Here is a 27,260-nt window from a genome sequence, read left to right on the forward strand (position 1 = left end):
CTCGATTACTGTTAATGAACAATTAATTAATTAATTTATTTATAAAAAAATTTTGCCCTCATAGTTCACTGACAAGTTTTGTGCAGAAAATATGCTCATATTACAAGTGAGAATGTAGGGTGGATTACCTGATTTTAAAATAATAAAGTAAACACACACTATATATTATTGTTTATGGAACATCAACGCTGGACAACTGAAATTAAAACACATTGCTTAAAACGTGTCTCTCTGCACCACCCACCGCCATCACCACCACAAAACCGACCAATCACAAAGCTTGCAATACGCATCGTTGTGTCGTACAAGTACAGTAGATTTTTTGAGCGGTGTGCGGGTATGCGAAGGCTGCGCCGGACTGTACACATGCCCTTGGCAGAAGTATAATATCATAATAATAAGTATAAATCATAATATAGTAATATAAGTATAATTCAGCTTTAACACAGCAGGATCACATGACTCCACACATGTTCGGAAAAGTAATTGAAGAAATTGACCTGGAAAAATTAGATGGATTATAGATTCTGAAAGTCGATTTCAATTACTTTTTCGATTAATCGCCCAGCCCTAAGATAGAGTTTAGGTAAAGTTCCCAGTGCATATATAGAGAGAAGAGGGTTTCTACAGGTGGTTTATCAACCCCACTCACCATTGTGAGGCACACTCAGAAATGCACAATGTTTTTATAGAGATAGAATGATTTGTAAGGAAGTTGTATTCTCGATATTCTGTTTCATTTACATCAACGTACTGAAATAAAAGTCTCAGCAACTTCCAATTCAAGCAGACTTTGAAAATGTCTTGCTGAGAAAAACAAAAATCCTGAACTGTAATAACCGTGTTCCTGTGACTTCAGAGCTCATTCAGACAGATCATATCAGAATAGGTTATAAAGTGACTTTTGAGTGCAGTGTTTGTGTAAGATCAAGAAAAAAATCTATGAATGAAGTGAAACGTGTGTGGCTTTCATCAGAGTCGCCGATGACTGAAACAAATCTGAACATTTATCACAGCAGAACAAACACAAAGCTCTTCATTAATCTATTAGACAGACTGAAAAATACTCTCTATCTCACACACACACAAACATGACTACACAAAAGAGCATATTTACTGTCTGCGCATTGATTTTAAATGGAACAATAAGAGTCGACCAATGAATGAGCTTTAATCTATGGCTCGTCAGTGGTAGTTAAAGCTACAGGACAGATCATCAATAGCACAGTATTCAGGATAGATCAGCTTAAAGGATTCAATTTGTAGCTCAGTTATTCAGCTGTCTTCAGTGTCAGTCCTAAAGAGAGGCCCTCAGGGGCCCTGAGAAAAAAGATCAGGCTCACCTGTAACGCTCCATGTACAGTTAAGGTCAGAATTATTAGCCTTCCTGAATTATTAGCCCCCACCCCATATATTTTTTCCCAATTTCTGTTTAACGAAGAGATTTTTTTCAGTACATTTCTAAACATAATAGTTTTAATAACTCATTTCTGAACTGATTTATTTTATATTTGCCATGATGACAGTAAATAATATTTGACTAGATATTTTTCAAGATACTAGTATTATTGTAAAAGGATAGTTTGTTCTGTAGACAATCAAAAAAATGCTTAAAGGGACTAATAATATTGACCTTAAAATAGTTTAATACTTTCTCCAGAAGAAAAAATATTATCAGACATACTGTGTAAAATTCATAGCTCTGTTGAACATCATTTGGGAAATATTTAAAAAAGAAAAACAATTCATAGGTGAATAATTTAGACTTCAACTGTATGTGGATGTTCATTAGGACTGTGAATATTTGCATGTGTTTTAATTCCTTGCCAAATAATGTGGCGCGTTATTAATTCTAAATCAAATCGTTACAGTTCTGAATGCTAATTGGTCAGTTGTTTTGATTTTTGAATATTTATTTGGCCATTTGTTTTAGTTACACCATCATTTACCTTTAGCAATTTGTTTTGATGAAGAATTCGATAAACCAAATTGATTTGTTCAAAATGTTTAATTTTATTAAATTTTCAACAATTTAGTCTGATAAATGACATTTGGGAGCATAATATAATTTATTATATATTATTATATAGTATATTAATATTATGAATGTTATTAACCATTTTTATGTACACAAATTACATTGTACAATCACAAATTGTACATATTATTATTATTATTATTATTATTTTTATTATTAATGTATATATATATATATATATATATATATATATATATATATATATATATATATATATATATATATATATATACAGTTGAAGTAGAATTATTAGGCCCCCTTTGAATTTTTTTTTCTTTTTATTAAATATTTTCCAAATTATGTTTAACAGAGCAAAAAAATAATAATAATAATGATGATGAAAAAATAAATAATGATAATATTTTTTCTTCTGGAGAAAGTCTTATTTGTTTTATTTCGGCTAGAATAAAAGCAGTTTTTCATTTTTTTTAAAACCATTTTAAGGTCAATATTATTAGCCCCTTTAAGCTATATTTTTTCAATAGTCTACAGAACAAACCATCATTATACAATAACTTGCCTAATTACCCTAACCTGCCTAGTTAAATTACCCTAGTTAAGCCTTTAAATGTCACTTTAAGCTGCTTGGAATTGTCTTGTAAAATAAATCAGTTATTAGAAATGGGTTATTAAAACTATTATGTTTAGAAATGTGTTGAAAAAATCTTCTCTCTGTTAAACAGAAATTGGGGGCAAAAATAAACAGGAGGGCTAAGGTAATTCAGGGGGGCTAGTAAGTCTGACTTCAACTGTAAATATATTCTTTTTGTTGTCTTTTATTACACATACACATTTTTATGTTAGAGTCAGTAAAACAGTTCATGATTCATAAACATGCTGGATAAAATAATGCACACTGTATATATACTTAAATCACATCATGATAAAGATATTTATATATAAACAATAACAGCCATGGTAATAATAATGATTTTACTTATTTGTTTAATTATATTTGCAAAAAAAATTTATATAATAGCAATTACTGTTATTATTCTATTACAAATCATTTATACATTGTGTGTATGATATATTGTTAATATTATTAAATATACAACTAACTACACATAATATTCACCATAATTGGGATGAATAATTTAATAAACTAAATTGTATGATTTTATGCTTTTTCCAACTTAATTTTTGTTTAATATTTTCCATTTCTAGCAAAAATGTAGCCAAATAATCAGATTAATAAACATTTTTCTAATAACTTCTTCTTCTTCTTCTTCTTCTTCTTCTTCTTCTTCTTCTTATTATTATTATTATTATTATTATTATTATTATTATTATTTTTTTTTTTATTTTTTTTTTTATTATTACTATTATTCATGTTAATTTATATAGCGCTTTTCACAATGTAGATTGTGTCAAAGCAGCTTAACACAGTTCTAGGCTAGTATCTATACAGTGTGTATTATTTTATCCAACATATTTATGAATATTTTGTTATTCAAAGCCTAGCATAGCTCTGGCTATTATTATTATTATTATTATTATTATTATTATTATTATTATTATTATTATTATTATTATTATTATTATTATTATTATTATTATTATTATTATTATTATTATTATTATTATTATTATTATTATTATCTAACTGCTATATATTTATATTGTATAATAGAATTATTAATAATATTTTTACATTACAAAAATCATACATTGTGTGTATTATAAATAGTTTAATATAATCAAATATACATCTATATAACTAACTATTTTTTTATTAACCATTATAATGAATATTTCATAATTACATTAAATTGTATTATATTTAATTTCAGTACATAACTAGTAGCTACACAAGTTTAATATGTGTACCACCAGTAATGCTAGATGATTTCATAAATTGCCTTCAATGTATTGTATTATTTATGGCAAATTAAAGCGTCAATCAAATATTTCAGTCAATAATGTTAATTTAAATGACATTAATAGCTGATATTTCAATATTTAAATAAGAAAAATGTGGGAAAAGAACATCTTTTAGCTGTGAAGCAGTTCAGTTGAGCAGAAAATCTGGCTGTGGGAGTGTGAACACGTGCCGAAGGACGCTAAAGTCACCTTTACTCACTTACACACACAGAGAGAGAGAGAGAGAGAGGGAGCCAAGGACTGATCTTCATGTTGTTAAGCTTTCATAAAACCCTCATTTTCTCCAAGCTCCAAGTTTCATCCCAATCCTAAACCAGCGCCGGATGTCCTAAATATAGCTCTTTCTCCGGGAGACCTCCATAATTTACTGTGTAATTGAGTTGAAATCACGTGTGGAGCTGCGTCTGGAGTCGCCATGAGCTAATGATCAGCGAGTGGTCACGATTACAGATGCAGAGTCGCGCACCGCTGCCAGATGCATTGTTTTAATCACACGATTAGCGTGCACAAAAGCTCCTCTCATGAATTTATATGGACTGTTGTCACGGGGTGAATGGAGATATATCAAAACACGGCCTCGTAAGAAACGCTCGGCTATTTAATGCAACTCCGCTGCCTGTTTACCAAGCTCTTAGTTGCGTGTTACAGTACTCGCCTGGTAAATGCTGAGAGCGCATTCTACAGCTTATTTATTCATTTCTATTAATGCAGTATAATAATACGCCTTTATCATAGTAAATGGCAAAACAATTAAGTGGGTTCATACACTTAAGGATTTGTTTGTACATGAATGTACCGTCAGTTTATTTTGGACACAATGCCATTTTTTTAATTGCAGTTTTATTTTTTGTGTTCTATTTATTTATTTGTTTATTTTTATTGTTGTTTATTACATTTTATACTTGATTTATTTTTATTTTATTCTACTATTTTTATTCTTGATTAGTTTTTTTGCATAATTATTTTTATTTAATTGATTTGAATATTATTTCCTCTTTCTTTTTTCATTTTCTTTTATTTTAGTGTTTATTTAATTTTATTTTATTATGAAAATTTATTTTTTGTATTTGTTTTTTTTCTGTGTATTTTTTTATCCAATTTTATATTTATTTATTTTTAATTATTTATTTTTTTATTTTATTCTACTGTTTGATTTGATTTTCATTACACCTGTATTTTTAATTAATTGTTTGAATATTATTTCCTTTTTTCATTTTCTTTCATTTTATTGTTTAAATATTCAAATCCATTTTGTTATGAAAATATATTTTTATTAATTTTTGTGTGTAATTTTTTTATTAAAGTTATTGAATTTTTTTCATTTATTTAATTTTTGTCTAGTAATTTAATGTTTAATTGAATTTAAATAAATGACACACTAAATGTAATAAACGTAAATTTTCATAATAAAATGGATTTGAATATTATTTATTTATTCATATTTTTATTTTCTTTCAATTTATTGTTTAATTATTTATTCCTATTTTATTATGAACATTTATTTTTATGACTTTTTGTGTGTAATAATTTATTCAAATTTTATTTTAATTTTCATTTTTTATTTAATTCTACAGTTTGATTTGATTTTCATTACATCTCTGTTTTTTTGTTTTATTTAATTTTTTTATTTTCTTTAATTTTATTGTTTTTTATTGAAATTAATGTACTTTCATTCTATTATGAAACTTTATTTTTATTTGTCTTTTTTGGTGTATTTCTTTACTTGAATTTTATATTTAATTTCTTTTTATTTTATTCTACTGTTTGATTTGATTTCTTTCATTTTATTGTTTAATTTCTTAATTCCATTTTCTAATAAAAGTTTTTTTATTACATTTTTGTGTATTTTTTTATTTTAATTTAATTTATTTACATTTATTTTTTATTTTATTCTACTGTTTGATCAGATTATCTTCATCTCTATTTTATTTAATTGATTTGTATATTATTTGTTTTATTTATGTTTTTATTTTCTTTCATATTATTGTTTATTTAATTTAATTTTAAGTTTATTACAAACCTATTTTTATTAGTATTTTCTGTGCAATTTAACTTATTTATATTTACCTTTTTTATTATTTATGTTTAATTGTATTCTACTGTTTGATTTGATTTTCATTACTTCTTTATTTTATTTTATAAATTTTTTATTTATTTATTTATTTATATTTTATTTTATTTCATTTTATTGTTTAATTACTTAATTTAATTTTATTATGAAGTTTTATTTTATTACTTTTGTGTATAATTTTTTATTTAAATTTATTGTATTTTTATTTTTATTTTTTTATTCTATTCTAATGTTTGATTTGATTTTCATTACTTTATTTAATTATTTTCATTCATTTTATTGTTTAATTATTACATTTATTAAATTTTTTCAACGCATTTTACTTGAATTTTATATTTAATTTATTTTTTATTATTTATTTAAAATATTTTTCTACTGTTTAATTTGATTTTCATTACATCGCTATTTTTATTTAATTGTTTGATTATTATTTATTTTATATATATATATATATATATTTTTTTTTTTTTTTTTCATTTTATTATTTAAGTATTTGAGTTTTTACATTTTCATTTAAGTATTTTTTTAAAGTATTCTTACATTTTTACTTGAATTCTTTTATTGATTTTTTTTAAATTAATTTTATTTAATTCTACAGTTTGAATTGATCTTTATTTTTATTTAATTGAAATGAATATGGCTTTTTCTTGTTTCTTTCTTTTTCTTTTATTGTTTAATTATTTAATTTCATTTTATTTTGAACCTTTATGCTAAAGACTTCATCCTTAGTCAGTCATACAAAATTCCCGCCTCCAAATTCAGTGTGTGTGAGTGTGAGAGAGTGAGTGAGATTTTCCTATCCTGTAACTTTATTCTGAACACTTCATCATCTCTCATTGGTCAATCAATCAAAAGTCCCACCTCCAAAGTCTTACCATTGGTGAAGTCAGTGTAGCTGTTCTCTTCAGGCTCCTGAAAACAAACAGATCGATATTTCGTGAGCACAAGCGAGCCTCTGTTTACACTTTTCAGAGAAATGGCCCTATAAATATCGTTCTCATACTTGTCTCTGCATATTAAAGAGCGATATGAGGGAGTATTGAAACATGCGCAAGATTGCACACTCCAGCCTGAAGTATCTTTTCCCTTCAGAAGTGCCATATGAGTCCCTGTTTGTGGCCGGATCAATCGCCTCTTGCCGTTTGTTTTCATCGATCTGTGAGCGTTTTATCAAAACCTGCACGTTTCACATATTCCGAATGCTGCTTCGCTGGCGGATAAATATTTCAGCATTGACATAACAGTTAAAGTTGGGATGGCTATTATGATAAATCAAGCCCGAGCCTGAAACAGGATCCCGATCAATCTTTGATACACAGGCAGAGCAGGGGCAAACCGAGCTCCAGTCGCACACTGTCTGGAATCAAATGCGCCTTGACCTTTCGCCATGCTCAGAACGCTGTCTGTGTGTGTTTGTTTTTGTGTAGGTGTTTGTATGTCTGCACTTGTGTATCTGTTTCTGTTTTGCTTGTTTGTGTGTTGTGTTTGTTTGTTTGTGTGTGTTTGAGTGTGTGCATGTTTATGTTTGTGCTTGTGCGTGCATTTGAGTGTCCGCATGTTTGTGAGTGTATGTCTGTGCATGTGTGTTTGTTTGTGTATGTGGATGTGTGTGTTTGTGTGTACCTGTGTGTTTCTATGTATTTGTGTCCTTGTGTATGTTTGTGTGTTTGTCTGTATTTGTGTGTGTGTCTCTGTGTGTGTGTGTGCTCTTATGTATGTGTGTTTTATTTGTTTGTTTGTGTGTGTTTGAGTTTGTGTGCACATTGTGTGTGTGTGTGTGTGTGTGTGTGTGTGTGTGTGTGTGTGTGTGTGTGTGTGTGTGTGTGTGTGTGTGTGTGTATTAGTGAAAGTGTGTGTGGGTATATGCATTTGTGTGTGCATGTGTTTGTGTGTTCGCGTGTTTGTGTGTGTGCATTTGTCTATGTGTGTGTGTGTTTGTGCATATATGTGTTTGTTTGTGTGCATGCAATTGTGTGTGGGTGTATGTGTGTGTGCGCGTGCATTTGTGTGTGCATGTGTTTGTGTGTGTTTGAGTTTGTGTGCGCACATGTTCATGTCTGTGCTTGTATTTGTGTGTGCACCTGTGTGTTTGTGTGTATGTTTGTGTGTGTGTGTGTGGGTGTGTGTGTGTGTGTGTGCACTTATGTATGTGTTTGTGTGTTTTGTTTGTTTGTTTGTTTGTTTGTGTGTGTGTGTTTGAGTTTGTGTGCACATTTGTGTGTGTGTGTGGATTTATTTGTGAATGTGTGTGTGGGTATATGCATGTGTGCGTGCACTTGTGTTTGTGTGTTCGCGTGTTTGTGTGCATTTGTGTAAGTGTATGTGTTTGTGTGTGTGTTTGAGTTTGTGTGCGCGCATGTTCATGTGTGTGCTTGTATTTGTGTGTGCACCTGTGTGTTTGTATGTGTGCACTTATGTATGTGTTTGTGTGTTTGAGTTTGTGTGCACATCGTGTGTGTGTGTGTATGTGTGTGTGTGAATGTATTTGTGAATGTGTGACTGGGTATATGCGTGTGTGTGTGCGCGCATTTTTGTGTGTTCGCGTGTTTGTGTGTGTGCATTTGTTTAAGTGTATGTGTTTGTGTGTGTGTGAGTTTGTGTGCGCGCATGTTCATGTTTGTGCATGCACCTCTGTGTTTGTGTGTGCACTTATGTATGTGTTTGTGTGTGAGTTTGAGTTTGTGTGCACACATCTCCATGCTTGTGTACAGTATGTGTGTGCGTGTGTGTCTGTGTTTGTGCATGTATGTGTTTGTTTGTGTGCATGCAGTTGTGTGTGTGGGTGTATGTGTGTGTGCATGTGTTGGTGTGTTTGTGTGTGCATTTGTGTATGTGTTTGTGTGTGTGTTTGAGTTTGTGCGTGCACATGTTCATGTTTGTGCTTGTATTTGTGTGTGCGCATGCAGTTGTTTTTCCATGCGTTTGTTTGTGCCTGTGTATGTCGGTGTGTTTGCGTGTATGTGTGTGTCTGTGCTTTGTTGGTTTGTGTGTGTGTGTTTTTTTGTGCGCGAATGTTTGTGTGCCAGTGCTTGTGTGTGCACGGCGTGTGTTTGTGCATTTGTGTGTGCTTTTGTGAGTATGCCTGCGCTTGTGTGGGTGTACATATGTGTGTGTGTGTGTGTGTGTGTGTGTGTGTGTGTGTGTATGTGCATATTTGTGGATTAAAGAACGTTCGTATGTAAAAACTGAAACTAAAGGCAGACACACACTGTGCGCTTCAGTCAGTGCGCTTTCAGTCATGAGCTGTGTTCAAATTGTTCCTCAAATTGTGTCAGAAGGTTTGAGTCTCTGTCCTGCAGCGTGACTAACTTCACCCACCATCAAAACAATAACCAGGAGTGCTGAAACTGTCTTTTCAGTCAATATGCTTGTGCTTTGTGTTGTTCTCTGAAGCATTTGTCTGTGTGTGTATGTGTTTTAGACGCTGATGTGTATTCCTCCTGAAGGAGAAGCCGGGACAGAAATTCCTGTTAAGGTGCTAAACTGTGACACAATCACTCAGGTGAAGGACAAGCTGCTGGACGCTGTTTATAAAGGCATCCCGTACTCACAGAGACCACAGGCAGACGACATGGACCTGGGTAAACAACTCACTCAATATACACCAGTACTGCTGTCATTTTGGTTTTATTTACATTTACATTTACATTTAGTCATTTAGCAGACGCTTTTATCCAAAGCGACCTACAAATGAGGACAAGGAAGCAATTTACACAACTATAAGACCAGCAGTGAACAAGTGCTATAGACAAGTATCAGGTGTGGAAAGTCTAAGAAGCTAAGCATTAGTACTTTTTTTTTTTTGAGAGAGAGAGAGAGAGAGAGAGAGAGAGAGGGCACAGTTAGTGGTATAGCCAGAGAGGCAATTGCAGATTAGGAAGGAAAGTGGAGACTAAACAGTTGCGTTTTTAGTCGTTTCTTGAAGACAGCAAGTGACTCTGCTGTTCTGATGTAGTTAGGGAGTTCATTCCACCAACTGGGCAGATTGAATGCGAGAGTTCGGGAAACTGATTTCTTCCTTCTTCGGGATGGAACAACGAGGCGACGTTCATTCACAGAACGCAAGTTTCTGGAGGGCACATATATCTGCAGAAGTGAGAGCAGATACGAAGGAGCAAAGCCAGAGGTCGCTTTGTAAGCAAACATCAGAGCTTTGAATTTGATCCGAGCAGCAACTGGCAGCCAGTGCAAACGGGTGAGTAGCGGAGTGACATGTGCTCTTTTGGGTTCATCAAAGACCACTCGTGCTGCTGCGTTCTGAAGCAGCTGAAGAGGTTTGATAGAACTAGCTGGTAGCCCGGCTAGTAGAGAGTTGCAATAGTCCAGTTTGGAGAGAACAAGAGCTTGAACAATGAGTTGAGCTGTATGTTCAGATAGGAAGGGTCGGACCTTTCTGATGTTGTAGAGTGCGAATCTGCAAGATCGAGCAGTTCTAGAAATGTGCTCAGAGAAGTTCAGTTATCAATCGTTACTCCAAGGCTTTTTACCATTTTGGATGCAGTAATGGTTGCTCCATCCATCTGGATTGAGAAGTTATGGTGAAGAGTCGGGTTGGCAGAAACTTCAAGCATTTCCGTTTTCGTGAGGTTAAGCTGGAGATGATGATCTTTCATCCAGTGTGAAATGTCTGACAGGCAGGCTGAAATATTGAAGCATATTAGTCAGAGAGTTATGGTGATCAAATATAAAGAATCAGTAAGACCTCAATTGCTCCAATCTATTAGCAGAAAACTAAATTAGTTCACATTTTCTTCCTCTCTGAATCAAACAGTGAAATTAAACATGTTTGCATCAACAACATTTAGGGCAGATTATTTTGAACATGGGATTTTCTTTCCTGTCATTTGCTCTAACTTTCTTTATCTGTCATATGTTTGTTTCTGTTTGTCCTCATATCTATTTAACATTATCATTTTGTCTTCATATCTATTTACACATATCATTTGTGTGTTCATCCTATCTATCATTCTGTCTGTCTTTAGTTTGTTTATTCTGTCTGTAATTCTATCTGCTTTGTCTATATATCTGTCTACCTATATTGTTCTGTCTTTCGTTCTGTAGTTTTATTCTGTCCGTCTTTCCTTTTTCGTTCATATTTTTTAAATATGGACAGTCTCTTGACTATCATAAAGAAGCTATTGGCAAACGTTTTATTTTAGACATGTTGAAACCTCCTCCTACTCCTCATTATAATCCCAGACTGATCCATTGATTGTCCTCCAACAGAATGGCGGCAGGGTCGACTGACCAGAATCATCCTCCAAGATGAAGACGTCACCACAAAGATCGAGAGCGACTGGAAGAGACTGAACACACTGGCGCATTACCAGGTTTGACAGCATTTCCTGGCAGCTGCTCCATTACGATATGCAAATTTACAAGCACTGGTCATGTGCTGCGCAAAAATTGAGATGCTTTTTTTATAGTTCTCCTCTCTTTTCCATCTCAGGTGACAGATGGATCTTTGGTGGCTTTGGTTCAGAAGCAAGTATCTGCTTACAACATCGCCAACTCTTTCACGTTCACTCGCTCTCTCAGTCGATATGGTAAGCCGCAGTCTCTCGGATCGCTTTATGCCACACAATCCTCGGCTTTAGCCATGTTTGTTTAATATATCATGGATTCCTGCAGCGTTTTGTGTTGTGCCTCGTGCAGCATGTCTGAATCAAATGGGAATTTAAGATCTTTTCACCAGCCGTTCTGGGCTGGAGTCAATTTATCGAAGCTTTTCTGTAAAACACATAGGCTGTGTTTCAAAACCTAGTGCCCTGCCTAGCTAAACAGCATTTTTGAAGACCGTAGGCAACATTCAGACTAAAATTAATCACTTACTGTGCTATAAAAGGATCTTTTTCAGTTAGAAGTAGATATAGAAGTAGTAAAGATTGATGACAAGCTTGTTGTGTTAGCCTAAACTGGTCTGGAAGTTTAAAATAACTAAAAGGGAAAGTAAATAAGATGTTACCAACATGTCCACGCTGCTTACTGTGTTGCTAGCATTGTTAGCACTAATTGTAACATTGATGGCATGTCTCTTTCATTCCTTCATGCTTGTTTACATTTTATTAGCATGAACTGGGGTTTTCCTAGCATATTGCTACTGTTTTATTCCATGGTTTTAGCATGTTTCACACTATTTGTTGCTAGCATGTTTCTAGTCTTGTTAATATAGCATTTTTTAGCATTTTAACATTTTACTAGCATAACTTGACATTTTGTTTGCATGTTTCTGGGATTGGTTTGAATGCTGTTAGCGTGAATTCATATGTTGTTTGTATTATTTTAACATGTTTTATTACATGGCTAACATGATGTTAACATATTGTTGTCATGAATTAGCATGCTTTTTGAAATTTGTTGCTACGTTTTACAATGCTAGCGTATTGCAACATTGATAGGAGGTCTCTTTCATTCCTTCAAGCTTGTTTACATTTTACTAGCAAAACTGGCAGTTTCCTAGCCTGTCGCTACTGTTTTATACCGTGGTTTTTGAATATGTGCCCTATTTGTTATTAGCATGTTTCTAGCGTAGTTAACATTGTTGGCAAGAATTAGCATGTTAATATTTTACTAGCATAACTTGACATTTTGTTTCTGAGATTAGTTAGAATACTGTTAGCATGAATTCATATGTTGTTTGTATCATTTTTAATATATTACATGGCTAGCATGATGTTAGCATGTTGTTGTCATGAATTAGCATGATCCTAGAATGTTTTACTACATTTTAACAAGCTGAGATGTTTAGCATGTTGTTATCATGAACTAGCATGATCCTAGAATGTTTTACTACATTTTAACAAGCTAAGGTGTTTAGCATGTTGTTATCATGAATTAGCATGATCCTAGAATGTTTTGCTACATTTTAACAAGCTAAGATGTTGTAACTGGGTGTTACCAAGAACTAGCATGTTTCTTGAATGGATTTGCTACATTGTGACAAGGTAATATTTTGTAACCGGGTGTTCATTTTGTAACCGGTGTTATCAAGAATTCGCATGTTTCTTGAATGTTTTGCTACATTTTGCAAAGCTAAGATGTTGTAACATGTTGTTATCATGAATTAGCATGTTTATTGAGTTCTTCTAAAACTGGTCAAATGCTATAGATAGTTTAGAACTGGATTATAGTGTATGCTAACGTTTCTTGAATGATGCAGAGAGCCTCTTGAGGACGTCCAGTAGTCCAGACAGCCTGCGCTCCAGGGCTCCCATGATCACCCCTGACCAGGAGACGGGCACCAAACTCTGGCACCTGGTGAAGAACCACGAGCATGCAGACCAGCGGGAAGGAGACCGCGGCAGCAAGATGGTGTCTGAGATTTACCTCACACGCTTGCTGGCTACCAAGGTACACAATTATTACATTATTTTTGCCTGCAATCAAAGGGGGGTAGTCCACCCAAAAATTAAAAATTACCTCATTTATTCTTTTAAACCCTTATGGTTTTTGTTCTACTGTTGAACACAAAAAAAAATGTTGACCAATGTTGGTTGCTGGCACATATTGACTTGGATATAGGAAAAGCAAAATTACTATGGAAGTCCATGGGTTGCAGCAACCAGCATTTTTCAGAATATCTTCTTTTGTGATCAACAGAAGAAACAAACTCAAATAGATTTTGAACAAATGAAGGGTGAGTCAATGAAAATATATATTTTTGGGGTGAACTAACCCTTTTTTGTATTTTGATTGGATAGGGATGCATTTAATTAATCAAAAGTGGCAATGATGACATTGTTATTAAAAGTCTATTTTAAATAAATAAGGCTCAAATGATGGATGGATGGATGGATGGATGGATGGATAGAATGAACGATAGATAGATAGATAGATAGATAGATAGATAGATAGATAGATAGATAGATAGATAGATAGATAGATAGATAGATAGATAGATAGATAGATAGATAGATAGATAGATAGATAGATAGATAGATAGACAGATAGATAGATGATAGGATGGATGGATGGATGGATGGATGGATGATAGGATGGATGAATGAATAGAATGAATGACATGGATGGATGATAGGATGGATGGATGAATGGATAGATAGATAGATAGATAGATAGATAGATAGATGGAATGAACAATAGATGGATGGATGGATGATAGGATGGATGGATGAATGGATAGAATGAACGACAGATAGACAGATACGATGGATGCATGGATGGATGAAGGAATGAATAGAATAAACGATGGATGGATGGATGGGTAGAATGATAGATAGATAGATAGATAGATAGATAGATAGATAGATAGATAGATAGATAGATAGATAGATAGATAGATAGATAGATAGATAGATAGATAGATAGATGGAATGAACGATAGATGGATGGATGGATGGATGGATGGATGGATGGATGGATGGATGGATGGATGGATGGATGGATGGATGGATGATAGGATGGATGGATGAATGGATAGAATGAACGACAGATAGACAGATACGATGGATGCATGGATGGATGAAGGAATGAATAGAATAAACGATGGATGGATGGATGGGTAGAATGATAGATAGATAGATAGATAGATAGATAGATAGATAGATAGATAGATAGATAGATAGATAGATAGATAGATAGATAGATAGATAGATAGATGGAATGAACGATAGATGGATGGATGGATGGATGGATGGATGGATGGATGGATGGATGGATGGATGGATGGATGGATGATAGGATGGATGGATGAATGGATAGAATGAACGACAGATAGACAGATACGATGGATGCATGGATGGATGAAGGAATGAATAGAATAAACGATTGATGGATGGATGGGTAGAATGAACGATAGATAGATAGATAGATAGATAGATAGATAGATAGATAGATAGATAGATAGATAGATAGATGGATAGATAGATGGAATGAACGATAGATGGATGGATGGATGGATGGATGGATGGATGGATGGATGGATGATAGGATGGATGGATGAATGGATAGAATGAACGACAGATAGACAGATACGATGGATGCATGGATGGATGAAGGAATGAATAGAATAAACGATGGATGGATGGATGGGTAGAATGAACGATAGATAGATAGATAGATAGATAGATAGATAGATAGATAGATAGATAGATAGATAGATAGATAGATAGATAGATAGATAGATAGATAGATAGATAGATAGATAGATAGATAGATAGATAGATAGATAGATAGATAGATAGATAGATAGATAGATAGATAGATAGATAGATCGATCGATCGATCGATCGATCGATCTTTGGATATTTTATTGCACAACATTGGGAAAAAAAACAAGAGACCACTCGGAAATTCTCTATTTTTTCAAATAAACAATAACTGAGAACAAGAAAATGAATTGTGAGACATGCTTGATGTTAAATTTACCACTGTAATAAGCCATGAAAAACAAACTGCTCCTTGGAAATATAAAGCCTCCGCTGTCCCAATTTCAGTTCTTTTTAGCAGTCTGTTGCACTTCAATGGTTAGATACACACATAATTAGTTCATAACGCATTATGGTTATCAATATAGTAATTATGATTCATAGATAAATTGGAGAAAATATGTATTGAGAATGGTTTCATTGAGAAGTCCTTATAGTAAACAATATCTCTAAACTGCAAAAAAAAATGTTATGTCTTGTTTCTAGTCCAAATATTTTAAAGAAATCTTAAATTAAAAGGGATTTTCTAGACAAGTTAAAAATATTGGTTTGATTTCAGGAATAATAAGTCAAAATTAAGGGAGTTTTTTAATAAAACAAGCTAAATAATCTGAAAAACAAGATTGTTTTACACTACGTATCCCACTGGCAGATATATTAAAAAACTCACTTTATTTCGACTCATTATTTTTGAGAATAAAACAATATTTTTCACTTGTCTAAAAAATGCTTCCTAATTTCAGAATTTTTAGATATTTAGACTAGAAACAAAACAAAAACAAAGTATTCAAGTTTTTACAGTGTTGACATTGTACTGAATCATGATTTTAGGGCACGCTGCAGAAGTTTGTGGACGATCTGTTTGAGACTGTCTTCAGTACGGCTCACCGTGGCAGCGCTCTCCCACTGGCCATCAAATACATGTTTGATTTTCTGGATGAGCAGGCGGACAAGAGGCAGATCACCGACCCGGACGTACGGCACACCTGGAAGAGCAACTGGTGAGACAGCAAGTCTTCCTGGCTTTGACCTCCTTTTCTGCTGTTTCGCTTGTTTTGAAGCCATTCTGGGTTGCCAGTTCAGTTCCTTTTGTTTTGGGAATGCAGCAAGTTCCCGGAGCAGCCCCAAAATAATGCATTTTACTGACAGCCCACAATAGACCCTTTTCACATTTCCAGATATCTCAGCAATGAAAGCCGTCATAGTTAGGAGTGCAGTGAATGCGAGAGAACCATAAATACATTGTTTGTATTACTACTTGCGCAAATAATAAAAGAAAAACTCCACGATAATGTAAAATTGATAACGACAGCAAAAAGAGAACAACTTCAACGTCACTTAATACACAAATGCTCTACATTAAACATGTACACATGGACATCACCTATATCAGTGTTGCTCAACCATGTTCCTGAAGGACCACCAGGTCTGCACATTTTCCAAGTCTCCTTAACCAAACACACTTGATTCAGGTCATCAGCTCATTAGCAGAGACTGAAAGACCTGTAATGGGGGTGACGGACAAAGGAGGCATCCAAAACATGCAGTTCTGGCGTTCCCCCAGGAACGTGGTTGAGAAACACTGACCTATAGGATAAAAAACTGCAGGTTTTATATAATAATATTGCATGTTTATATGAAATAACTTATATCTGATTATAACTTGAATTTTAATAATTTGCATCTTTTGTAAAGCTGCTTTGAAACAATAATTATTGTAAAAAGCGCTTTACAGATGAACTTAAATAAATGAATGAACGATTCAAATGAATGAATGAATGAAAACATCCTGCGTAAGTCAGGGTGTCTGCGGATCCTTAAAACGTCTTAAAGTCTTAAATTTTTACAGTATAATAATAAGGCATTAAATAGTCTTAAAATGTCTTAAATCTGTGTTTCAAATGTCTTAAAAATGAAATCGAACCGACCTCGTAAAGAAGATTTTGTTTTCGTTTTGAAATCTACCTAAAATCTCTCTTTATTTGTCACCCTTAATGAAATAGATGGAACCTGATAAGATACATGCTCACGGGAATTTTGCTTACGCAAGCAGATTTCACTGGGATTTCGTTGTTTATGCACCGAGAGATGCACCAATCAACACAACAGAATCGGACAATTGTTTTCGCATGGCCGGGCTGACTGGTGACTGTTGATTCTGCTACATTCTAATTCTTATTATTAGTCAGTGTAAAGACTGTCTTTGTTTTTTATTTACTCTTTCTATATATAATAAAGAGTCTTAATGATGGTAATTAATAGGACCAGACAAAATCTGCTGACATTTTTTGATATTTCTTTGCAGAATTTTGTAAAAAATAAAATAAAACTCTGCAGATTTATGTAGAATGATTTTGAGAGTGTCCTAACTAAAAACGAAAAATGTGAAATAAAAAAATACCTTTTAAAATTGTATTTAATGTTTACAATGCAAGTCCAATTAGATCCACTTAATTAGTAAACAAAGCAATTCTCTTCTATAATATATCTACTAAAAGACAGAAAATATTTTTTTGGGGACCAACAATTTTAACCTAAAAATGACCAGTCTGTCAGATGAAGAAGAATCTTACCAACAGCACTTCTGCTTGATTAATCCGCAAACCATTCCCAAGATGTGCTATTTCAATCAGTCCAATCCAGTTAGGGTCATATTTTTCTCAGGATTGTTCCTGGTGCATCATTGATCAATCAACCTCGCTCTGATATTTCTAGGTATTTAATCTGACTTTTGTGGCCACTACTGTCTAATGGATACCAGTTATAATGTTAGTTTTATTCAATTATTTATTTCCCTGATAAACTGAACTACTATAAGGAGGACATGCCCTTGTCTGGTGAAGCAATAAGATAGCAGTGGTGGAACAATTTCACACTTAGAGTTTATTAAGTCTCTACTAAATACAAAAACCAGTTCAAGTTTTATCTCTGAGAAATGTTACAGCTTCTTACACACTCATCAACTAAGTAACTTAACTCTGGGTGGAGCAGGTACACCTTTCAATTACTGTTACCCATATCAATATCGTTATTGGTGTACTGTAAAAACACATCAGCTATTCTACGCTTTTCCAGACATATGTACCACAAATTTGGTGAATTCACTGGTGTCTTTCATTCCCCATCTGAAAAAGAACCCCAACACGTTCCAATACTAACCACTACTTTACAGATAATCCCTATTCTACAATATATTAAATCTTCCTACATTTTGCAGATTGATCAAAGGTTTCACCAATAAACAAGTGCCATGCAGCCTCCACCAAAACTGTAGGGGAACCAACAGTTTTAGCCCAAAAATGACCAGTCTGTCAGAGAACATTTTCATATTTGTCAATAATAATACAGAAATTAATAAAAAAAAAAATGTAAATTAACACAAGTAAATAAATAGACTCAATGATGGGCTAAAAATCTGTGGATTTCTGCGCACGCAGATTCCGTGTGGGCCTAGTAATTGATTAGTTGTGTGCAAATTCAGTACTATAAAGCTATGCTATACAACTGGTCTTCAATTTCATTCGGTTTGATTTTAAAAGGTTTTAAGTCGTAAATATAACTCTTAGAAACCTGCAGATACCCTGTAAGTGGCATTTATTTATTTATTTTTGTAATTTGATGCAAAGATGAAATAATACAAAGTACAGCTTTATGAATGGAAAGGGTGCATCACTAAAAAATAGTCCATCTCTTTTTGGACATAATCAGATTTTGATCTCTTTCCCTTTCTCTCTCTCTCTCTCTCTCCCAGCCTTCCTCTGCGGTTTTGGGTCAACGTGATCAAAAACCCTCAGTTTGTGTTTGACATCCACAAGAACAGTATTACAGATGCCTGTCTGTCGGTGGTGGCTCAGACATTTATGGACTCGTGCTCCACGTCTGAGCATCGTCTGGGAAAAGACTCTCCGTCAAACAAACTGCTCTATGCTAAAGACATCCCCAACTACAAGAGCTGGGTGGAGAGGTACGATCATACATCTACATATACTAGGGGTGTGTCTATGATATTGGAAAAATCAGACAATAATTGCAATATTATATTATATATATTGCGATATGAATGCAATTTCACAATATGACTAACAGATCTATTTGGAAATAATTAATTCATTTAGATTGAGATGATTTTATAAGGAGTGAATCATGCATAAAAAATAATAAAGAAATTAAAGCATATATACATAAATAAAATAAAGCAAAGATAAAAAGGAAATCAACAGTGCTCTGGTTTTTTGGGGAGTTCAACTGTATTTAGGTGAACAAATGGAATAATCAGGTTTAAAGTAAGACTTGAAATCTTTTATACTTTAAATCTTTACAGCTTTTTCTCTATGTGAGTGAATCAAGCCTCTGCTAAACTAAGCATTCAGTTGGGTGGAGTAACTCAATTTTTTATTTAATTTATTAAATTAACTTTAATTTATTACTCGAAGCATTTCTGCTATAAAAAATTGACAATTTACAAATAAATGCAATTTATTAGAAATTTTCATTTGTTTCCTTGACTCAAATGATTCATTCTAAATGACTGATTCATTAAGAGTCATTAAGCAAGTTTTATCACAGATTGATCACTGAATCAATAGCTATGATTCCATCCACCTCTTTTTATAAACAAAAAACTTATGCGCGTAACAGAGTAGGATAAACTTTATATTTGATAAGAGAAGATGCGCATAAACTACAATGGAAACACTTTTATTGAACAAAATCCAGTATGCGCATTAAAAAAGTCATGGGATTTCGGTTATAAGAGATCATGTGATGATAAAATGTGTGTGAATGGACAAACCAGCAGGCTGAGCACACTGTAGAACATCTGAAATGTTGTTTTGGTTGTTCCATTTCAGTATTTGTGTTATTATGTTATTAATGACCTCCAGAATAGTCAAGAGCATCTGTGCTCCGCGTCTCATGCCTACAAACGCCACCACGTGTTCATTGTGTGTCAGAATTGTCTTCTGAGTCTCTATGTATTAAATAAAGAAATTATTCACACACCAGGAAAAACGGGAGGGTTAACAGGTATGCAACCATCCTTTTAATTCCTAAAGTTTATTCTTAACCATTTTTTTATAATTATTTTTTGGGGGTTTCACCTTTATTGTATAGGACAGAAGAGAGTATTGACAGAAAAGTGTGGGGAGCAGAGAGAGGGGAATGATCGGCATAGGATCGCGAGGCGGGAATTGAACTCGGGTCGCCGTGAGCACCGGAGTGCATGTGTCGACGCACTAACCACTACACCACTGGCGCCGACATTCTTAACCATTTTAGTCTGATAACACAACTTCTGATTTATGCCAATTTACAAAGTGCATTTCTTTAATTCCTGTAAGCAATAATAATAGACTGTTTGCCTTAGCAGGCGCCACTAATTAGTCATTTACAGTTCCAGGCATCCTGAAATGAAATGAATCAATCTGGTTTCCATTTTCTCCTGCTTAATTCAGAGTACATGATTTGTTTTAACCGGGGTTATTTACTTGTGTGTGTGTGTGTGTGTGTGTGTGTGTGTGTGTGTGTGTGTGTGTGTGTGTGTGTGTGTGTGTGTGTGTGTGTTTTTCAAGATATTACCGTGATATCAGCAAGATGCCAAGTATCAGTGATCAGGATATGGATGCCTATCTGGTCGAGCAGTCTCGTCTCCATGGCAACGAGTTCAACACGCTGAGCGCGCTCAGTGAACTGTATTTCTACATCAACAAGTACAAAGAAGAGGTGAGACCTGCGGCTGCGTTTCACATCCCATCCTGAACACTACACTTTTACACTGAGTACTAGCATTCAGGGGTCAAGTAGCTTGGTTGGCTTAAAGTGGGTGATGTGGCTTTTTCTGTATGTGAATCAAGCCTCTGCTACACTAAACATTCAGTCGGATCAAAGCAACAACACCCAAAATAATACAATATGGTAATATAGACTGATATACGTGTGACTGTGTGTGTGTGTGTGTATATATATATATAGAGTATTTGTGTTTTATCAGCATTAAGCGACCAATATTGGGGTGGAATAACTCATTCAATAATGTAAAATAAATGTATTATTGTAAGCATTTTCTGCTTAAATAATGCAAAAAATGCAAAAAATGCATTTTCTTTTTGGAGGATATGTTATCAGACATTTATACAGGGTTCATACGGTCATGGAAAACCTGGAAAAGTCATGGAAATTAGTTTAACAAATATCTGTATACTTGAATTAGGGCTGCACGATATTGGAAAAAGTCTTTTGTATTTCTGTTATATATAGTGTGATGTGAATACAATTTTACTACATGATTTAACAGGTTTATTGAATAATGGACACTGCATAGTCTTCATTGTATATTATTTAATCTTTATTAAAGTTACAAATAATTTCTTGTGGCCGGATAGTTTAAAATTAGAATTATTGAAATGTTCGCACAACAGGCCTTAAAGGGACAGTTTAAAGAAAGATTAGAATGTACTCACTATTTACTCAGACTTCACTTGTTTCAATACTATAGGAGTTATTAAATTATATTCCTTTTGTGTTCATTTAAAAAAGAAAACTCAAATGTTTAAACATGTGAAGGGTGTAATAAAATGGTAAGTCATTTTTGGGTGAACTCTAAATCTCTTTAAAATGCATGCAAATGATAAACCTTTACTCAGGGGCGATTTTAGGATTTTCATTTTAGGGGGGCTCAGCTCCATATGAGAAAAGTATTATTTTTTAAATATATTATATATATATATATATATATATATATATATATATATATATATATATTCATTCATTCACTTTCTTTTCGGCTTAGTTCCTTTATTAATCCGGGGTTGCCACAGTGGAATGAACCGCCAACTTATCCAGTTTGTTTATACGCAGCGGATGCCCTTCCAGCCGCAACCCAACTCTGGGAAACATCGACACACTCATTCACACTCACACTCATACACTACGGACAATTTAGCCTACCCAATTCACCTGTGCCGCATGTCTTTGGACTGTGGAGGAAACCCACGCTGTGTAAAACATATGCTAGATAAGTTGGTGGTTCATTCCACTGTGGCAGCCCCTGATTAATAAAGAGACTAAGCCGAAAAGAAAATGAATGAATGAAATAATAATTTTACATCACACTGATGGATAAGTGACCGCACAGATATTGCCGACAAAGAGTGTGTGTTTGTGTGCATGCAAATGTATTATCCTCCCTCCCTGTTAAATTTAATCTAATCCATGTGCTGAAACACACCTCCTCTCCTGCTTTCACTTCTAATTCTAAGGGAGGGAGTGATTCGTTTGTGAATGAATCTCCGTTATGACTGACTCGTATGAGTATGAATGATCGATATCCCTGCGTCTCAATGTGCCTATCCACCGTTCTGATCTAAATGGTATAAAAGATTTGTAATCTTCAGTAATTTAGGGTGGACAGTACTGTATGCACATTGAGGCGCAGGCACTGTTATGTTATCAGGCCCTTATAAATTACTTCAAAAACTAGCTGTTACTTCACTTAGCTTACAATAATACATGTTTCTGGCATCAGCATCTTGTTGTCATATTTTATTTACATTGTTTGTGGATTTTATTCAACAAAACTAGCATAAGCCTAGTGTTTAGAGCAAGTTGGTGCTACTTTGCCTTATGGTCAGTGCAGTAAGAGACTGTATCATCATCACTAATGTTGTTCAGCACTTTAACAATTGTTTAGCATAACAGATAATAAAATGTAAAAAACTAAATCTTACCTATGAAATGTTCTGCCGTTATGCTTTGTTTTCTTTGTTTGCTCGTTACAACACCCGTACGCAGTGCTAAAGTCCAGCATCTTCACAGAGATGGGTTGCGGCTGGAAGGGCATGCGCTGCGTAAAACATGTGCTGGATAAGTTGGTGGTTCATTCCGCTGTGGAGACCCCGGATTAATACAGGGACTAAGCCGAAAAGAAAATGAATGAATGAATAAATCGCAAATTGTTGCATGTTGCAAAGCAGTTGCATCTTGTGTTTTATTTATGACCTCACCAGCGATTAGTCGACGTTGACTCGACTTTGATAAAATAAAAGCCGACTTCCAAAAATCTAAAGACAATCAACCCCTAATGTGTATACAATATTATCAATTAATTAACGTCCGATATAATGTGTCCTGTATTAGTACATAAACTGTATTTAGAATTGACTTGTCTACAATTTCTGCCCTTTAAATGGAAATGTTTGTAAAGTGATCAGATATCATGTGAAATTCTGGTAGTGGCCTAATGATAGTTTGAAGACGCACGTGAGATTTGAATTGAAATGCAAATGCTGTTTCAGTAGTAGTGGTTTGATCTTGATGAATGTGCGGCGCTGTATCTGATGAGGTCATTTATCACTGTCATTATGAGCTCCAGTGAGCATCGTCCGCAAACTCTCACGCTGTGAACGATGTCCAATATTGAATTATTACATGGCTTCGGTCTTCAATTAATGGCCTCTCTTTCTCTCTCTCTCTCTTGCAGATTTTGACAGCGCTGGACAGAGACGGTTACTGTCGCAAACACAAGCTACGACACAAACTGGAACAAGCCATTAACCTGATGTCTGGCAGCAGCTGAGGGTGGTGACGGATCGGACGGGAGGGGAAGCGTTCAGGGGGTTTGGGGAGGGTTGAGACTGAATTGATGACGTCCAGCGGACCGACCCGTGTTAGAACATCCACAGCTTGTGCTAGCAGAAGGTGAGGCTAAACACTGGACAATCAACTCTAACGGAACCACAGCACAGCATACCAAGCCCAATGTTTTTTCTGGACCAGATCCTGTATTCCCAAACGCCCTCACTCCCTAATGCCCGACCCGAACCCCGTTCATATCAGCCTGCCTAACAAACTCTTCAACACGGACTACTGTGGATCAGACACATTCCAATGAGGAAAAGATGCAACATGTTGCCTTGGAAGCAAAGATAGTGTCATGGAAGGAAATATCCATCTTTCTGGGAGAAAAAAATAAAATAAAAAAGAAGCAACGTGTTTTAATAATGCATTTGATGAGTAATCCGAAAACAATTCTTCAAATCGACCTCCGAGAGACGCCTCAAGAACAATCCAGCTCCATTAAACGAAGATATTTATAATCAACAATGGAGACCAAATGTAGGGGGGAATTGCATTATGGGTAGTGTCGAGGCTGGGCAGATCGGGAGGAAGCTTCTCCTCCTCGTCTCAGAAACGCCATAGACCTTTAAAAGCGCCTTTTTCTCTCTTTTTTTGTGATTATGGGGCCAAATGGACCTCTCTTTGTCAAGAGGTATGGATCAGCATCTTTTGAAGCTTGCCTTTTCGTTGCGTCCGGATATGACTCCCTGAACCGAAATGTACCCCGGGATCGGGCGTCCGCCGCCCCCCGGGAGAAGTTTTTGCTCCCTTTGCTTTTTTGTACACCGCTGTGTTACTGTGAGGTTTGGAGTGTTTACTCAGATTCTGTGGTTCTGCGTTGGCGAGGGCCGAGATTTATCCCTTGATGACAGGCATCTTTAATGTAGTAGATCCATCTAGAGCAATAACTCTCAGAATTTACCTGCAAGCCATGAGTTTCAGTTCCCTGTGTGTGTTCAGATTCACCGTCCTGACTCTAAATTTTCGATGTTAGCAGTTGGCGAACTTTTCATTTCCCTGTTTTTGTTGTCGTTCTGCCCAAAAGGCAGCCAAAACGTGTTCACAATGCCAAGCACAACGAAGGGACGACTGTTCTACTCTGATTGTTTTATCGCCGTTTCAGCAGGCCAATGCAATTCTGGACTAGATGTCCGCAGCTAAACATATGTCACTCTTCAGTCGTCCCCCGTAAAAACCTTCCCACAAGGTTCCTGCTTGATTGATTCTTAAGATTGTGTCAATTCTGTCTGTATACACAAACAACAAGGCCTTAAGTCATTTCCTCTTCTCTATATCGGACTTTCTCACCTCTCTGAGGTGAACTGCAAATATTCCAGGTACTCGAATTGTGATACGTACGTGAGTTTCAAAGTACTCTCAGCTGTTTTCTAATCCTTGCTTATATGTGGTTCTGAGTTCTGCCCTGTCTACTTGCATACGGATTGTGTTTTTCTGTCACGGTCACCAACCGAGAATGTACAGCATGAGCATATCTTGCAAAACTCTTTGCCTCATTATACGTGTTCCAGTTTAAAAACGCAAAATACCTTCAGATGATCACAACCAGGACTACAGGGAGCGCTATTTGCTTTCAAAATCGTCTTTAAAAAGTCTTTCACCAAGGTCAGTTTGAGCAAACAACACCCATCGCCATATTCGGAATCATTAAAACATTCGGGAAATCCATCGGGGCCTTATTAGTTGAGTTTAGTTGAGTTTTGAATGTAGATATTCGATGACCATCAAAGTGATCACATACCTTTAAGTTCTTCATACTCTGATATTTTCACCCTGAAGTGTATTATTGGGTAACTGCTAATCATGATTGCCTTCTTTGGGCTACAAATGCAGGACTTTGGGCATTTCAATCCAATATTTTAGAGTTTCATTGAATGTAATTAAACCTGCCTTCAAATTGGATGGGGATGACAAGATTCTGAGTTCGTTTAGATACGGCATCATCATCAAAAGCCTAATTTGTGTGTGCGTGTGTGTGTGTGTGTTGTTGTAATTGTGAAGGCAGGATGTTTTGAAGTAAATGTGGGGCTCATTAACACATGAAAAAGTTGCAGGGTGATAATTAAGCAGACTCCATTTGAACATTGGTTTGTTTTTGTATTTTGGGGTCAGCTCGTGAATCCGGCATTTCAACCTCTCGCGACACACACCGTCCATCAGGAATTACTGCCTGTTTGCCAAAGCTGCGTCGTCAGCAATGCAGGTACGACACCGACATCTCAACCACTTTGAGAAATGAAACGCAATCATAAATCTAGGATTTACCAGTGGTTGATTTCTGTGTTTGTTTGTTTGATTTAGCACCTCTTGGTTGAAACCACGCCGTCAGGTTTACATCTGATTTTTCTATACTGTGAGTAAAGCCAAACGTACTGTGGGGGAAGTGGACTTAGCTTGGTCGCGTACATACTGCCTGTAAGATAACTCTGACTATGGTTAAGTGCAACTGCCCACCGGGGTGTTTTTAGCTGAAGACACTAACGACGCCTCGGCCGATAGCCATATATCAGAAAAATCGCCCGTTTCCTTTCGTGCAGCAGAACTCAGAGCCAAATGAGGCGCTTTGCGGTTTGTTTTTCGTCGTGTGGTGAAACGGCATACTCTTAAAAGCACCTGTAACTTGTGAGGAACGGAGCGGAGCGAGTGGCAAAATAACTGTGGTGTTTTTTCAGTAGATACAGTAGAAGAAAAAATAAAAAAATATGTCTGTTTTAGAACCATAACTACATTTCAGTCAATGTTCTAGTTATAAAAGAAAAAAAAAAAACATTTTGACTCAGATGAATTAATTCTAATTTATTTGTCCGTTTGTCTCTTTATCCCAAATGTTTTAATCAATTTTATTGTAACAGACTTGTTTACAGTTTCAGAAATATATGGAGTTTATTAACGTGTCTGGAGAGCTTTGTGACTGGTTGATTGGATGACTGGTTAATGGGCAACTGCTATGCCTAGTCCTTAATTCTATATAAATATATAAATATATTTTGTATAATTATTGGACTGAAATGTTTTTTTATTTGACATTTTTTCTTTAAATTATTCTTTTAATTCCGTTTTTAAATGGTTCGAGGGTGAGAATGAGTCTAAAACGCTGGCTGCAATGAAGTGTTTTGTATATATTTGCACCTTTTTTTTTTAAATCTGTGCGAGTTTTTTTATTTTGAAAGATCGGATTCTAACTTAATGTTCAAAGGTCAAGCATGGTGTTGTTTATTTTTTGTTTTCATTTTGCCAATTAAAAGATATGTGGATGATGCTGTATATTTCTTGAATGTTTTTTTCTTCAGTTCTGTTCAATTGTTTTTTGTATATATAATCATCTGCAAGGACTATTTTGTCTCAAGAGCTTGATGTTTTCATTCAAATAAAGACAAGTGTCTCAGTGAAACCTACGCAGTCGCTTTTGGCCTCATGTAAACTAACACTCGCAGTGTGATCTTTCAGCGAGGAATGACTAATTCTTTTGTGT

At 34.8% G+C, this 27,260-nt stretch overlaps 1 protein-coding gene across 1 annotated transcript in view; it reads left to right on the top strand.

Annotated features, from left to right (window-relative positions):
- The window catches only part of plxna3 (plexin A3), a 354,762-nt gene extending 327,710 nt beyond the window's left edge, over nt 1–27,052 (top strand). The window contains exons 25-32 of the mRNA XM_056464035.1: nt 9,415–9,574; nt 11,220–11,323; nt 11,443–11,539; nt 13,153–13,343; nt 15,989–16,158; nt 18,909–19,121; nt 20,728–20,878; nt 23,634–27,052. Of these exons, the coding sequence (XP_056320010.1) occupies nt 9,415–9,574; nt 11,220–11,323; nt 11,443–11,539; nt 13,153–13,343; nt 15,989–16,158; nt 18,909–19,121; nt 20,728–20,878; nt 23,634–23,729 (1,182 nt within the window). The 3' untranslated portion in view covers nt 23,730–27,052. The remainder of the gene's footprint in view (nt 1–9,414; nt 9,575–11,219; nt 11,324–11,442; nt 11,540–13,152; nt 13,344–15,988; nt 16,159–18,908; nt 19,122–20,727; nt 20,879–23,633) is intronic.
- Nucleotides 27,053–27,260: the final 208 nt, after the last annotated feature.

Source organism: Danio aesculapii, chromosome 8 (assembly GCF_903798145.1).
Source record: "Danio aesculapii chromosome 8, fDanAes4.1, whole genome shotgun sequence".
In the NCBI taxonomy this organism is placed as follows: domain Eukaryota; kingdom Metazoa; phylum Chordata; class Actinopteri; order Cypriniformes; family Danionidae; genus Danio; species Danio aesculapii.